This window comes from Thunnus maccoyii, chromosome 8 (genome assembly GCF_910596095.1).
Source record: "Thunnus maccoyii chromosome 8, fThuMac1.1, whole genome shotgun sequence".
NCBI classification, from domain to species: Eukaryota; Metazoa; Chordata; class Actinopteri; order Scombriformes; family Scombridae; genus Thunnus; species Thunnus maccoyii.
In genome coordinates this window covers 20,249,274-20,264,734 of record NC_056540.1, presented here as the reverse complement: position 1 = coordinate 20,264,734, position 15,461 = coordinate 20,249,274, and the positions used below count along the sequence as shown (strand labels likewise).

At 37.3% G+C, this 15,461-nt stretch overlaps 1 protein-coding gene and 1 long non-coding RNA gene across 2 annotated transcripts; one reads left to right on the top strand and one right to left on the bottom strand.

Moving 5' to 3' along the window:
- The first annotated feature begins 408 nt into the window (after positions 1 to 408).
- Positions 409 to 13,458, top strand: gdpd2 (glycerophosphodiester phosphodiesterase domain containing 2). The gene is made up of 17 exons (XM_042418521.1): positions 409 to 497; positions 722 to 894; positions 3,348 to 3,585; positions 4,392 to 4,495; positions 4,664 to 4,757; positions 4,951 to 5,010; positions 5,130 to 5,228; positions 5,329 to 5,422; positions 6,308 to 6,453; positions 6,966 to 7,048; positions 9,962 to 10,121; positions 10,275 to 10,481; positions 10,575 to 10,723; positions 12,191 to 12,338; positions 12,469 to 12,551; positions 12,651 to 12,679; positions 13,375 to 13,458. Exons 3-17 carry the CDS (start codon positions 3,499 to 3,501, stop codon positions 13,449 to 13,451), a joined length of 1,620 nt encoding a protein of 539 aa, XP_042274455.1. The 5' UTR covers positions 409 to 497; positions 722 to 894; positions 3,348 to 3,498; the 3' UTR covers positions 13,452 to 13,458.
- On the bottom strand, positions 10,804 to 13,528 carry LOC121901634. Its single transcript, XR_006097340.1, has 3 exons — positions 13,445 to 13,528; positions 12,634 to 12,665; positions 10,804 to 11,961 (listed from the first exon to the last, which is right to left on the bottom strand). It is a non-coding gene; the product is annotated as an uncharacterized LOC121901634 (long non-coding RNA).
- Between the last annotated feature and the right edge of the window lie 1,933 nt (positions 13,529 to 15,461).

Below are 15,461 nucleotides of genomic sequence, written 5' to 3'. Positions count from 1 at the left end.
GATGCGCTTGATCAGAGTAAAGCCTCACATGTGCGCTTTTGCTCTTGCGTGTGATGAAGTCAGAAGCGCACATTGATTTGACAAGTCTGCGTTGCTTCATCGAGGAATAATCCCTTTGATAAGAATTAAATCAGACCCTATGTTCACTGTGATGGAGCTTTACAAAACAGATTTCAAGTCTGTGCAAGCTTATTTTTTTACATTGAGAGACATGAAGAGAAACCTACTGCTGAAAGGCATGAAAAGAACACGCACGACACATCTAAAACTCTGTGGCAGCTACGATGTGATTCCTGGACTATTCAATGAGATATTTACAATACTACTGGCTGCATTGTTACTGTTACAATTTCCGCCCTATTTGTTTTATTATAATATCATAATAGTGTTTAAGTTTACTTCTCCACCAAAGTTTGTGCAGGTGCCAGCCCGTAATGAGCGTAACTACCACATCAAAGGCACGCGGTGGTGTTGGTGCGCTCGAGACTAAATCAAAAGTAAGCCCAGGTGTTATCTTCAATAAATGTGTTGTTTGTTTAAATCTCAGTTTAAGATATTATAGCTTCATCTTTGACCCTTTTTATGTATTTTGGTAAAAGTGACCTTGAGGAGCGAAATTATCCTCATAAGCTCAAGGCTATTTGTAGTTCTGTATTTGTCCTACCTACTCGCTTCATGTTGTGAAGTACCTGAGCTGAACTTAATGGATCCTCCCTTTCAGTTCGGGTAACACCCCTTCACCCGCAGTCATTCATGCGGGACCATTCACATTCAGTCCACGGATCCGCAGAGTGGAAGGGATGACAGACGAAGAGAGTGTTTTTCCCAAGAAGCGTGTGAGTCTGTTTTTTCCACGTTGTCCACGGAGAATTTAACGACCCAGAGGGATTTATGGTGAGTAAATCTGCTTATGCACATATAGATAGATAGATAGATAGATAGATAGATAGATAGATAGATAGATAGATAGATAGATAGATAGATAGATAGATAGATAGATAGATAGATAAAGTTTAAGGTAGCCTATCCTATATAAAAGCATATGTTGTGCACCTCATCCTCATCCTATGGACCCTCTGATAAGTGATTAAATACCTAATGGATTTTTGTCCCTTGGTGCAAAGGATTAAACTATTAATGGATGAATCATTGTGTACATGGACAACCTCACATTTGTTGCTTGACTGCACTGACAGTGACTGACATTAATGGTTTTGTAGTCAACCATGTGGTCACAAGGAATCCACACTAAAGCTTCTGATTGAATGTCTCTTCACATCATAACCGTTTGATTAATTTGTGTATTATTGAACATTGTTTCATTGGATAAAGGTTAGCTGTTTTTTTGTTTTTTATTTTTGTTTTTTTTTTTATTGAAGTGTTAAAGATTACAACTCCGTGTGGCACTCTTTGGCCATTTGAACATAATGACCACAGCAAGAAAAAAAGAAAATTGAAAAGCAACTTGAGTAGCCCGTCAATTCAACAGAGTCCATCTCTGATCCTGTAAGAGATATACAGAGGATTTTTTTTTTTTCAAAAAAAGGAATATGACAAATAATGTTAAAACACTGTACACCTGTTGAGAACTGTTTTACATATTTAGCAGTGTTCCAGAAATCAAGATAAAATCACAAGACAGATAAAAATAAAAAGGAAATACCCGGACAGAACCAAAGCACATATTGCACATATAAAAGGCATGTGAGTGCCAGGTGATGCACATGATTTTACAGGCTCTATTTCCAAATTTTTTGTTGAAGTGTGAAAAAAATATCTTTGATCACAGCTGCTATGAGATTGAGAGCTTGTGAAATTGACTTACTAAGGTGTTTGTGTCTTTTTATGTCATGTCACTGTAAAAGATCTTTTGAAAATGATTTAAAAAATATTTCTGTTGTCATATTTCAGTGCATAAAAATATATTAGTTATTATTATTTGATTGGATATATTTGTCTCATTGGGTTTTTCTTTTTAATTTTTTAAAATTTATCATCAATTTTATTACCCACTACATTGTTGTGCCTAACTGGAGTTTACATAGCCAAACGAGCATAACATGATAACAGAATGTGGATGAACCAATTGGCAAGGTGTGTTTGTGTGTGTATCTTTTAATCTACTTAACAATGCAAGACATGACAGCGCGACCTCTGGCAACACCAGAGCAACAATAAGAGAATCATTAATAAATAAAAATGTTAAAAAGGGACTTGACTAGGACACTGTGGTTAGGCATTAAACCATAAAGGAGTATTTAATTGTTCCTTGATCCTAGAGGGGACTTTTTTATTGCACTTCTTTTTGTCACCTTATCAGCCGTTGACATTCTGGTTGCTCACGTATTATGATTATTACTCAACATTCATCTCAGGTTTAAAACTTCCTGGTAAATGTTCCACTTGTTTATTGAAATAAGGTGTCTTGTGTTTCATGAAGGTGACATTTGGACGTGCCAGTCTGTCCAAGCACGCTCATGTTTTATGGTAATCTCCTATTTCTTTTTAAGAAACTCAGTCGTGCTTAATGGTAAGATGTCATTTTGTCTGTCATACAGAGTGGTAAGTGATGGTTAGGTTTTATCTCGACTTGGCCTGCTTGATCTATTCAAAATTTATGCCCTAACCTTGAACTCACTTATTGCTTCTCATTTATAAACTTGTTGCCCTGAAGGGTTTGAACCATCGAAACAAAATGAACAATTCATGTGAAAAGATAGCTGGCAAGACTCCAAGTCAAATCAAGTCAAACAAGAAAACAGTTGGTCGTATTGCCTTTTCACAATGGAAACCCAGATTGCTCAATGTGTCTTTTCGGTGGGTGACAAATAATATGTTTAATTTCCCACGTCCAATGGACTGAAACCCGTTGCAGCTGTAAAACGATATGTCCCAACCTGTTTACTAAATTCCTACTGCAGCCCATTCCCAGGCTGCTGCTTATTATCATGGAAATGTAGCAAACCAGAGTTACACTCCAATCATCATCCATGTCCAGAGAGCTCGGTTGCACTCAGCTAGTTAGTAAACTGTTTGTTCTTACAAGGACACTTTAGTCTCTCCACCCCCTCTATGTGCATGGATGTGCCTGTCACTGCGTCTGTTTGTGCAGCAAAGGCTCAAACTGTGACTTCACTCTCACGCCAGTCTGTGCACTTCTCTCAATACCCCATGGTGCTGGCCATTGTAAGTGTTCCCAGTGGTTATACCCCCTTTGCACACAGGCTCTATTGATGGTGTTATTGAGCAGGGATTGCCTTAATACCCAAAGAAACCCCCTTTTTCCCTCTCCCTCCATTTGCTCTCTGTCACAGTCATCCCTTTTTTTTTTCTCCTGCACTCCATAGGTTGAGAGCAGTGAATGAGGTCAGCTCCTCAGTATCCAGAGATAGTGTTATCTGGGCTTCCTCCATCCTTCTTCTGGCTACGTGTATCAGGTATCCAGACTGCACAGAACAGGATCTGCATTCCTTACACAGTGAATGAGGAGAAGAGGGGATGTCGCAAGACAATAGTTGCTGCCTAGTTTGCAGCAGGGGCTTGTATAGCTGCCACTGGAACAAGTCAAGTACAAATAAGAGAAAAGTAAGTGTTTTGGGAGCATATTTTCATATATGTCACAAACTGAATATGTGTGTATGTAAATAGAAATATATGTATATGATAAATAGTACATTCAGATAAGTCATAGATGTTGTAAAAGTTTAATTTTCTTCTTTACTGCACTGTAGTATGTGATAATCTGATCCAAATTACTTTATAGATTTCAGATAACCGCAGCATAACCTTTTACAAATCCCTTTAATCAGGGATTAACATTCCACCAGGCTGAATTTAGTAATATAAAATATTGCCTATGACCTATACAAATCCCCTTCTTTAAATTCATTTTAAAATAAAGTGAATACCTTTGTTTTGGGAAAACATTTTATGGAAAGAAAACATGAAGTGATGATTAAAATGCTAAATATGCATTTATGTTCCAAGAATAATAAGCAAACTCACAGGCCCTAACAGGCTTGTTATGGACTTATCTGGAACAGGATTACAAAGAGGGGGGAGGATGGTGGCGGCTTGTCATTTGGTACAAGAAACGAGAATATAGTGGATGGTGGAGGTGTGTTGTTGGTGGTGAAAGAAAATGAAGGGGCTGTTTGTGTTGAGATGTCACGACACATTGCACAGAGCGAAACAGACTAAGAAAAAATGTTGGAATTTTGGCATTGTCTTCTCAGATCAAGTTCACCCTGGAAGAACACTCACACATACTTTCACTCACACATACTTTCACTCACACATGGAATATTCAAGATTTTTATCACTATTTTACTCATAAAAGCATGAAAGCGTAAAAACTGAAAGCAAATTATACTCCACCTGTTCTTTTCTAGTATGCATGCTGTTGGTTCTCAGTTGTCACTGTGGTCTCCCTGCTTTCCTTATGCTGGATGTACATTTGTCTGGTTACTTTTAATGACCGAGAAGATGTTAACTGGTGAGTTAACACACAAACACACACACACACACACACACACTCATTGCCCACATTGTGGCTAGCACAAAAGCCCAGAATCCTCTCTTTTCTTTCTTTTTCTTTTGTTTCTTTTTTTTGGTGACCTTTATTCCGCTAACCCTGTTGTGCCCTCTATTGTTCTTTTATCAGGGAGGGCTTCGCAAAACTGAAACGGTGGGTGAACTGGTTCATGGTAGTGATCATCATTTCCGCAGTGTTAACCAGCTACTGCGTTCTGCTGCTGGTGAGAATATAATAATTTGCAATTTAACAGTTATGATGTGATGAGTAACTGCAGGACGTCATACCTCAGTGGTTAATTACAAGCATGGGAATCAATGTTTAGAATTTCAACTAAACAAAAATCATAAAATTGGCTGTTTATTTTTCCAGTCTTAAATTATGGTTGCAATTTCATTCAACACTGTTCATTACAGGTCTTTGCACTGATCCAAGTTGCTTTGAGAGAACCACTCAACTTACATTTGCTGCATAAGGTATTGTAAATATTTATCTGTTCAACTCTTTTCCAAAACCTCATCATCATATTGAGGTTAAATTTCTTACCACATTCTCACCACATGTAATTTTTGGGTTTTTGGGGTTTTTTCCACAGATCTTGTTATTTTTTGGTGTGCTATTCATCTCTTTTGGAGTTGTAGGAATCAGTCTGAAGTGGCGACAAGAATGGCCAATTGTTCCTCTCTCACTCCAGGTACAATAAGGATAATAGTTTAGTACATGGGAATGATAATCACGTGTTTTTGTGCATGGCTCTGATTGTGTTTTTGATGTGCATGTCGACCTCTTGGCAGGCCACAGCTCCTTTCTTGCAGTTTGGAGCCGTCGGAGCTTTGACCCTGCTGAGCTCGTTTGTCTTCCAGGGCTTCCACATGGCCAAGGACAAATGTATGTCTCACATCAACATCATTCAAAAAGTCAAGTCAAGTCAAGTTTTATTTATATAGCGCCAAATCACAGAACAAGAGAAATTATCTCAGGGCATTTTCACATAGAGCAGGTCTAGACTCTTTTACGGAGACCCAACATTCCCACATTAGCAAGAACTTGGCGACAGCAGCAAGGAAGAACTCCCATTTAAAAGCACACACTGGCATGAGTCACAAGCAATTACAAAACTGCATACAGACACAACTTTTTCCCAGACAGAAACATCATCACTTGCTTGCCAAAACTTAAAAGACTCAACTTTGAGAATGAGGAAACTGTTTCTGCAAGATAAGATAAAGATTAACTATCTTGAGCTAATGCTATAGGTTGAAGTACAGAGTGAATAAAAATAAATAAAGGATTAAAGGTAGAGATATGAAATGAAAAAAGAACATCTTAATGATGCTAATTAAATGTTTGTCAGCTAAGGCTATGGCTCCTACAATTTACAGTAAATTACAAAATTAGAGACAAATTCACCAGCACCACCAATCTTCTTGTGTCTTGTGTTATGTTTAGGATGTGTTGCAATAATACAGCATGTTGTTGAGGATCTGTTCTCAAACCCTCTAAACTATAGCACACTAGAGTTTGTGCGCTCTGCAGAAATGTTGCATGTTGCCTGAAACAATGTTGTGAAATATTCATGTGTCAATTCCTCCAAGGGAAAAAGGCATACAAAAGAAGGATACAAATATTTGGAAATCACTTTTGATGCTTATGATACTCCCACAGTATAAATAATACTCATAAGGGAGTTCTGTACAAACCCTCTGTTCAGACTCAAAGCAATGTAAATAACCAAAGACTATTATCTTATTGTTCAACTCTTGTTTCCACCAGACTCGAAGTTCCTGATTGCAGTGGTGTTTGTTGTGGTGTCAGCAGCCATCTTCCTGTGTCCGTTGCTTATTGATTCACCTTGTCTGATAAAACTGCAGGAATTACCTGAAAAGCCAAAGCTTGTTGGCCACCGAGGTGCACCGATGGTGAGCATCCTGTTTACTTTGTCAACACCCTAAAGACACAAATAGTCCATGTTTCATGTTGTCATTAGTACACTTTTGGAAAAAGCTGTCACAGTTGAGGCATAGCAATTCTAATTCAGGTTTGTTGTTAATTTAGTCAAGTTATTATCATTTAACTTTTAAGTGACCCAAACAGAAAATGTGTCTACGATCCATGCAAATATCATCATCGTCTGTAATTCAAAACAAATTATACAGTATATTCCATCATATGCACTATATGACTTTGCATTTTCATGTGTTCACATTGCAGCAAACACTCTATGCCTGGCTCAGGTGTGAACATGTCCAGTCATGTGAGGGCCCCATATGCTGTGTTGCTCTTGCTTCTTGTTAGTTTGCTTTGCTCCTGGGTCACCAATAGGCTCAATTTAACACTCTGTATGGGGTTGTGTGTGTTCACACAGCTTTGGGGTAGTTTATGAGTTTAAGCACATGAGTGTGTCTCACCCATCTGTCCTCACTGTGTTCAGCTGGCCCCGGAGAACACCATGATGTCATTCAATAGGAGCATAGCGTGCGGCGTGACAGCCTTTGAGACAGACGTGCAGCTCAGGTACAGTGAAAATGGGTTCATGTTTAAGAGGAGTTTTTTGTGTCTGAATTGTAATACCAAAGCATATGTATAAAGTTTTTTAAGGGGAAATAACGATGATTTCTACTGTTCCATAACACATAATTGCTACTATCAATATACTACCAATGCTCTTACCCACAAAGGTCAATAAGGGTCATAAATTACTTAAAGGTATCCTGTGGAATTTTTGACCACTAATAGCACTATAGACCAATGTTTTTAAGAGTGGGTGCCCGTTTTGTTAGTATCTCGTGCACACACACGAGGATGCCCATGCATACATGCGCACCAACAGGTAACAGATACAGAGTCCTGCCAATGGTCTTACGCTGTTCAACTGATCAACAGTTGGTGGCAGTTATGCTAAATAATCCAGCAAAGCTCAAACAAAGGCAGTAAAGAAGAAGACTGTTGAATGAATGCAAACATAACTTTTGTTTGTTTATGTAACGGGGGACTATATCAACCTCACAGTTTATAATGCCCCCGTTAAGTTTCTTTTATATGGCTGATAATAGTGACAGCCTACAATCTCTGCGTTGTATTGTGATGATGATGGTGGACTAACGGCTGACAGTTAGTACTTGATTTGATTTATTGATTGGGACGGTGTGCAGTTTTAAATATTAAAGATGCACTGTACCGGAGTTAGCTCAAAGCTAATTTGCATCCGTAGTCCCCCACAATCTAAACATACAACAGCACAACAACAAACAGTACAAAGCAAAAAAACAAAACAAAACAAAAAACAAAAAAAACACACAGAACACACCATACAAAACACAAAATACAAAGCTACACACAACAGCACATCACATACACCCACAATGTCAATCAGAAACTAACAATGCAAACTAGACTCAGTGGTCACACAGGTGATTGGTCTTTAGTAATGTTTTTAGTTTGGCCTTGAATGTACTGATAGAACTACAGTTCTTCATATAAACAGGTAGGGCATTCCACTGACTTGTGGCTTTCACAAAGAAAGCTGACTGCCCAAATGCAGTGCAACAAAATGGTATGGTACAATCTTGTATAGAGGATATTCTGGAGGATCTAATAGAACTTACTGAGCATGTGTACACAAAGTCACATAGTGGAGGAGGGGCCAAACCATTTAAAATTTTATAAACTAGGCACACATTTGAGAATGATCTAAAATTGTCAAAGCTCAGTAAATTGTATTTCTCCAGTACCCTACAGTGATGGAAACGTTAACTCCAACAAAGACACACAGTCAGCTCCGATGTCAATTCAATGATGATTGTTTATTGCTTACAAGCACTTTGGGATCTGGGGGATACAAGCTCGGTCTCAGTAAAACTATTTAAAATAAATAAAATCATAATCAAAGGAAACTTACAATACTAATAAATGATTTCTGTGATTTTTTGTTAATAACCGTTAAATAACAAATTACATGGCCAACGGTCTAACCTTAACCAGGATCAAAGACTTACCATATTACAAATTACATAAAAGACACTATTGATACAGATGAATCAGTACACATAGATAATCACTCTGAATGTCAATATAGTTATAATTAGTAATTCATTCTCTCTCAGATCAGCTATACATTAATATTTACAGGTTTCCATTCAACAGTCACACACTCACCTGGGGGATACAAGCCCGATCTGACTTGCTCCCCCGGTGATGGGCTTTATAGCTGCATCGTTACCTTGGATACTGTGTGGCCAGGTATTAAATATGTAATATAAGATAACAGCATAAAAATATGAAAACAACACAAATATGTACACCTTACAACTATTAAATAAAGGTAAAATTACTCTCAAAATTATATCCTATATTACAAGATTTTGCTATTAGACATAGTGACCATTTAAAGCTCAAATGATGTACTTAATGTAGCATTTTGTTTAGAAATTGCTTTAAAGACTAATAATAGCGATCACATTTTCAGTCTCGGGAGAGAAGTTCCTTGTACGGCAAATGCTTTACAATGCTTTGCCAGCTTGTTGTGCTACATATCACAGCCTCTTGACTTTGTACTTAAGTTCTTTGAGGAATTTACAATGTAGCACAAATTCAAGAGGCGATATGTAGCACAACAAGCTAATGAATCTCTGTAAACGTAACCCCACGCATGCGTAGTGGAGTTTGCTGTACAAGGAACTTCTCTCCTGAGACTGAAGATGGGATCACTGTTTCGTCTATGGAGCCATTTCTAAACAAACTTCCAAAACTGTATTCTTTGTGGTGAAGGAACATGTCACGGTCAAGTCAAGTCAATTTTATTTGTTTGGCACTTTTCATACACAGCAGCAGTTCACAGTGCATAACATCAGCTTAAAAGCAATTGATAAACATGATAAAATCATTTTAAAGCAAAGTTTAATACAGGTAAGTTAAACACACACATTCACACAAGAAATAAAAATAATAGGACAGAAAAGAAATAAAAAAATTGAAAAACCAGCTACACACACTCAGGTAAGAAATTGGCTACCCAGTGCAGCAGTGCGGCTTATTTATGTAACGACTCAGAACCTCAGAACCCAGAAGCACGATACCAGAGACAGGAGCAGAGTCCAAAATACTTTAATCAGTCCAAAAAAAACGAGCAGGGTCACAAACCAGGCAGACAACTCCAAGGAACTAAGGCAATACTCAAGACGGTGAACCCGTGACAATTTACGTGTTTTTAATAGTTTTTGAACAACAACAGAGGTCTATGGCACAGAGGAATAGAACATATGTGCTTTTGGATAGACACACAATACTTGTAAGCAGTTCATTGTTGGTTTGGCTCCGCAACATGAGATTTGTTGACAATAAGAAAAATATAATCACCAGCCTTATGCTTTAAATTGCAATTGTTTTGTCTTCACATATGTTAATTTTTACTGTTTTTTTCTAACCTAGTAAAGACAGAATTCCCTTCCTGATGCATGACCATTCCTCTGGGTTCTTGAGGAGAACGACAAACGTTAAAGAGAGGTTCCCTGATATTGAATTTAGCCACAGCACCAATCTGACCTGGGAAGAATTACAGAGTCTGAATGCAGGTGAATGGTTCCTAAAGGTGAGGGCTTGATTTAAATGTTTACATACTTGCACATGAAGCTGTATCACACAGTTCTACAGTACTACAAGATGTATTATCTGACTTCTTTTAACATCATATGTTCTAACTGATGACAAAATGACATCCTGTCCTAACCTCTGTGATATCCAGACAGATCCTTTCCATTCAGTGTCCCAACTCTCAAAAGAGGAGAGGGAAATAGCAAGGAATCAGACGATACCTTCCTTACTTCAGCTCCTCAACCTTGCCAAGCAGCACAATATTTCAGTGATATTTGACCTACGTTGTTCCAACCCAGAAAATGATACAATAGACACAGTCAGCACCATCTTGGAGTCTGGCATTGACCAAAGTCTGGTAAGTCTATTGTTAATTTCTTCAGTGGAATTTGATAGACATATTTCATGATTCTGCAAAGTTTATTAAGGTAATGGATTTTCCTTTTAATAGGTCCTCTGGCTTCCTCCAAAACAAAGAGAGTATGTAAATATGACGGCTCCAGGCTTCATCCAGATCTATAATAATGTAAGGGATATGCTTAAGGAAGGAGGGAACCACCTGAATGTGAAGTACAGCAAGTTGACTACATCAAAAATCAGGCAAAAAAAACAAACAAACACACAAACAAACAAAATACACCCATATTATATTGTATGTAGTGGTGCCAGGGGGCAAGCACAGTAGTGAGTTAATTAGGAGTGTATCTGTAACATGCTGAGACACAGTGCTGGCACTGAATATAGAGACAAAGGATCGGCCTCCAGGGAATGACATTCAAATAATGTTCCAACCCGGGAGTGTCATTTAATTGTCGAGCAAACCAACCTTAAAAACATGCTAAAGAATGAAATGCAGTGTAGAAACATGTTATGGTAAAATATGGTGGCCCTGAGGTGCAAAATTGTTTTGTGAAATGTTGTGTTTTGCACCTCGGGGCTACTGTAATAAAGTGCTGAAGTGCTAACTGAAGACACTGCATGTGGACTGTTGCCTGTCGCCACAGGTGTGTTTTCCTCATCACCTGCTTAAAACTAATCACTTGACAGCACAAACTGACACTGTTTGCACATGAACATACATAATAAATCCATATATCCATAGCTATCCATTCCATGTATGCATACAGTCAAAAGATGTATTACATGAAGATTTAAAGATGTATTTATTTTTCTAATTATTTATATTTTATTGATTTTGCAATTTAAACAAACAGAAAAAATCTCTCATGCATAAGTTAGTTAGTTAGTTATTGTGTCATGTACATATAAATGCCCAGAGCCACATGGACGTACAAGACACCAAAATATAGTTGCAACAGTGAAACATTAATCAAACACAGACAAGAATAAAACTTCTCGCTTTACATTTCAAACAAAGAACTTTGTCTTCTTTACAAATAAAATCAGCCACACAAAAGGCTCCCTTCCTGACACACAGCTCAAGTTTCTTATAATCATTCATCCAGAAAAACTCTTCAGAAATTAAGGACATTTTACTGAATAGTGCAGCCTTTAAGTCATCATACAATGAGCAATAAAACAGAATCAGTCTCTTCTTCAGTCTCACCTAAGTCACACAGCAAACAGAGCATTTTCTCTTCAGGGAGACCAGTAAACCTGCCTGTTTCTATAGCTAATGGTAATTTACCTGAACATAACTGTGCACACAGAGATCTTTGACTTTTGGATAAATTCTGCTTCACAGAAGGCTTCACACTGTAGTTGTTTGTCATCAGACAATATGTTCTTAATTTAAGTTTGTACCAAACATCAACAGACTATCTTTCTTTATATATCAGGAACGTTTCCACTGGGCATCATGAATATTACATTGTAACCTGTTTTGGAAAATAAAAAGAGAATCAATCATACAATATGTATACATACCTGCATACATATGTGCACCTACTAACAGATATACACAAACATAGATACAAACAATACTAATACCAATAAACAATATTATAAATGATATTGAATCACTGTGATAAATGATTCCTGTCTTCCAATATTATATACTACTCATTTCCTACTTCTTCTATGTTCTGTTTCAAATGTATCTAACAGGGAACTTCGGAGCAAAAACATAACAGTGAACCTATGGGTGGTTAATGAGCGTTGGCTGTTCTCTCTGCTGTGGTGCGCGGGAGCCAGCTCTGTTACCACCAACTCCTGCCACCTCCTACAAGACATGAACCGGCCTGACTGGACTATGGTGAGAAACAAGTATAGCTGCACAGACATAATCCCATCGGTTAAAGCGTATATTTGTACTGGAGGTTGGAGGAGTGTTTCCCAACATATGTGACACACCTTGACCCTGAGGGCATGTCTGTGTGTTTCAGAAACGTCTTGAATACCAAATAATATGGATTACAGTGGACATTGTATCTATTCTGATGATGACTGCACTCTACGTCTTTCAGTGGTAAACAGAGATGATGTTTCTTATACATATTTGTGTCATATTCAAAATATCTGTGAAAGTTATTATAAAATGACTCATCCACCTCTTTGTCTCTGCCAGGAAAACACACTGTTCCTGTCAAAGAAAAGGTAACATAAGTCTAGATTTTAATATGTTAAAATTGAGGCTGCAACTAAAGATTGTCATTATTGTTCTGCACATTATTTTCTTAATTAATCAAGTAATTGTTAAGTCTATAAAAATGTCAGAAAATAGTGAAAAATTCTCCTGAAGTCCTACAGTAAGGCATCTTCAAATTGCTTATTTTATCTTTTTCACAGTTAACTGTAAATATAGAGAAAAGAAAAGAAAGGAAAGATTTAAGAAGCTGTAGATTCAGGGAATGTTTGGCCTCTGTGTTTGAAAAATAACTTCAGTGATTAATCAATTATTAAAATAGTTTCAGATTAATTTTCTGTTGATCTACTAACCAATTAACCAACTAATTGTTTCAGCTCTACTTAACATATTGTCAATAATCATACTAAAATAAGACATTGTTAACATTTGGGTGTTGCATGCAGTAATCCAGATAACAGCTCACACAGTTAATGGGTGGGTTTGCATACATCTTATATATGTGGCTTTCTAATGGAGAAATGGGTAAAGTGGTGAGAGAAAGTGGTGAAAAAAAACATGAGAATATACCCTTTATTTACAAGAACAACACATCAGAGAATGTTTTAATAGAACATCAAGTAAATGTTTTAAGTAAAACTGAAATTGAAAGTGTCAAAATGGATCCCTTCATTTGTTCTCATACCTTTTTTGTCTTTTTAAACAGGGTCAAGGAAACACAACAACAACAATATTTCCGCATGGAATGAGAAGGAACTGTCCCCGTTCTTACCCACCGTGTAGTTCAGCTGACTCCAGCAGCGGATGTTTCTGCCCCGGTATTGATAAATATCCTTGTCTGCACTGCCAGAACAGTTTGGACCTGGATCAGGAGGAAAGCACGTTGATGTGAATTACCATAAACTGCATTGTGAAGCCATGAAAATGAGAATGTTTACAGATATTATAAGATATGAATCAAATATCAGCACCGTGCTGATATTGGATGGCGGTTTTAGTATTTTTTTACTGGGTATACCTATTTTTTTAACAGGGTCTTTCATGTTTGATCATTCTTCCGTTGCTACTGAAAATATGAAGCTTTTGTCTGATTGTATAACCGCCACATGCACTGAATTTCCACTCAGCACTTTATGTCATTGTGTTGTAGTTGCTTTGATTTGTTTCAAACTTTTCTTTTTTTCATGGTGTCATTACTGCAGGAAAGATGTGTATATAACTGAGCCCAAAACACTAAAAGTATTTTCTATACTCTTGTGTGTCTGTGTATATATCTACTGCTGCATGAAGACTAATTTTTGGAAAACTGGGGTCTTGTGATAATGTATCAATGCCATGTAGGAATGAAAACTCCCAGAAAAATCTGATTTCTGTGGAACACTGTTCAGGTGAATACAAGCAACATATACAGTACTGTGCAATTTTTTTAGGCACTTTAGATGTTTAAATTCTTTTTTTAGTATTATTTTTATTGGCATTTAACAAATAACAAGTACATAACAAAACAAATCCCCACCCAACTCACACCCAACCCTTCTTGATATCCTTTTGTGGTTAGAAAAAACAAAACAAGACAAATTTAAAGAATTTGAATTAGAATTGAACATAACAGTACACTTTATTCAAAGAGAGCTACACCTACAGTAATAATCCTATAACAAAGAAGACTATACTTATCCAGAGGTGTAACCTATTAGATGTTTAGATTCATATCCATAATACTGTCAGGGAGGCATCTGATTGGTCCCAAATTCATTCTGCAGCATGACAATGACCCCAAAACAGCCAGCCAGAGCCATAAAGATCTATCTACAGTGACAAGAGGAACAAGGAGTCCTGCAGCAGATGATATAGTCCCCACAGAGCCCTGATCTCAACATCATGGAGTCAGTCTGGGATTACATGAAGAGACAGAAGCACTGAGATGCCTAAATCCACAGAAGAACTGTGACAAGTTCTCCAAGACGCTTTGAACAACCAACCTGCCAAATATCTTGAAAAACTGTGCAGGTGTACTGAGAAGAACTGGTGAGTGTGGTCCATAGACTGTGGTGTGGTCACACCAAATTGGTTTGGTTTGATTTCATTTAGGTGTCTCCTGTTTAATGAACTTTGTATGAAGTTAATTGATGAATAAAAACTATTCATGGTATTATTTTTCAAAGCATCCTCACTTTATTTTTAATGTCTAAAACCTTTGCACAGTACTGAACATTAGAAAAGTTTTACTTGTTTATTTGTCTATTTATGTAATAACTCAGCATTTGATGCACCACATCCAACTACTACATTAATATGCTGTTTATATGTTTATGCATCAGTTATATTAATCCAATACTATAATATGTAATAATGTAACACTGACAGAGCCCATCTTGTGTGCTTAATGAATATTTACACGTTTTGCTTTTTACTAAAGTCAAATTTTGAAGGAAGGATATTTTGTATATTATGGTGTTGCTCCTTTTACTTAAGTAAAGGATCTAAATACTTTTTCCACCACCGTGGTGATAGAGAGACAAATATATCTCACACTACTGAGACAGTGTGCCACATGTGACAGCTTCCTGAGAGTGTGTTCCCACCTCAAAATGCTGCATCAGATATTACAATGTGTAAAAATGTAAATATTCATAAATGGGAGGTTCAAGGGTCAAAAAAGACTCTTTATTGCCTCAGGGACACCATATGCAGTAGAGTGGAGCAGGGGTCAGCAATTAGTTTCAACCATGGGCCAGTTTTTTAAGGATTTTTCATTGGAGGGCCAATAAGCGGCGCAGTGGAAACACATGC

Coding starts and splice junctions, on each gene's coding strand:
- gdpd2 (XM_042418521.1), top strand. CDS start 3,499: ATGTCGCAAGACAATAGTTGCTGCCTAGTTTGCAGCAGGGGCTTGTAT. Junction 10,122..10,274: donor CAGGTGAATGGTTCCTAAAG/GTGAGGGCTTGA, acceptor TGTGATATCCAG/ACAGATCCTTTCCATTCAGT. Junction 12,552..12,650: donor GCACTCTACGTCTTTCAGTG/GTAAACAGAGAT, acceptor TGTCTCTGCCAG/GAAAACACACTGTTCCTGTC.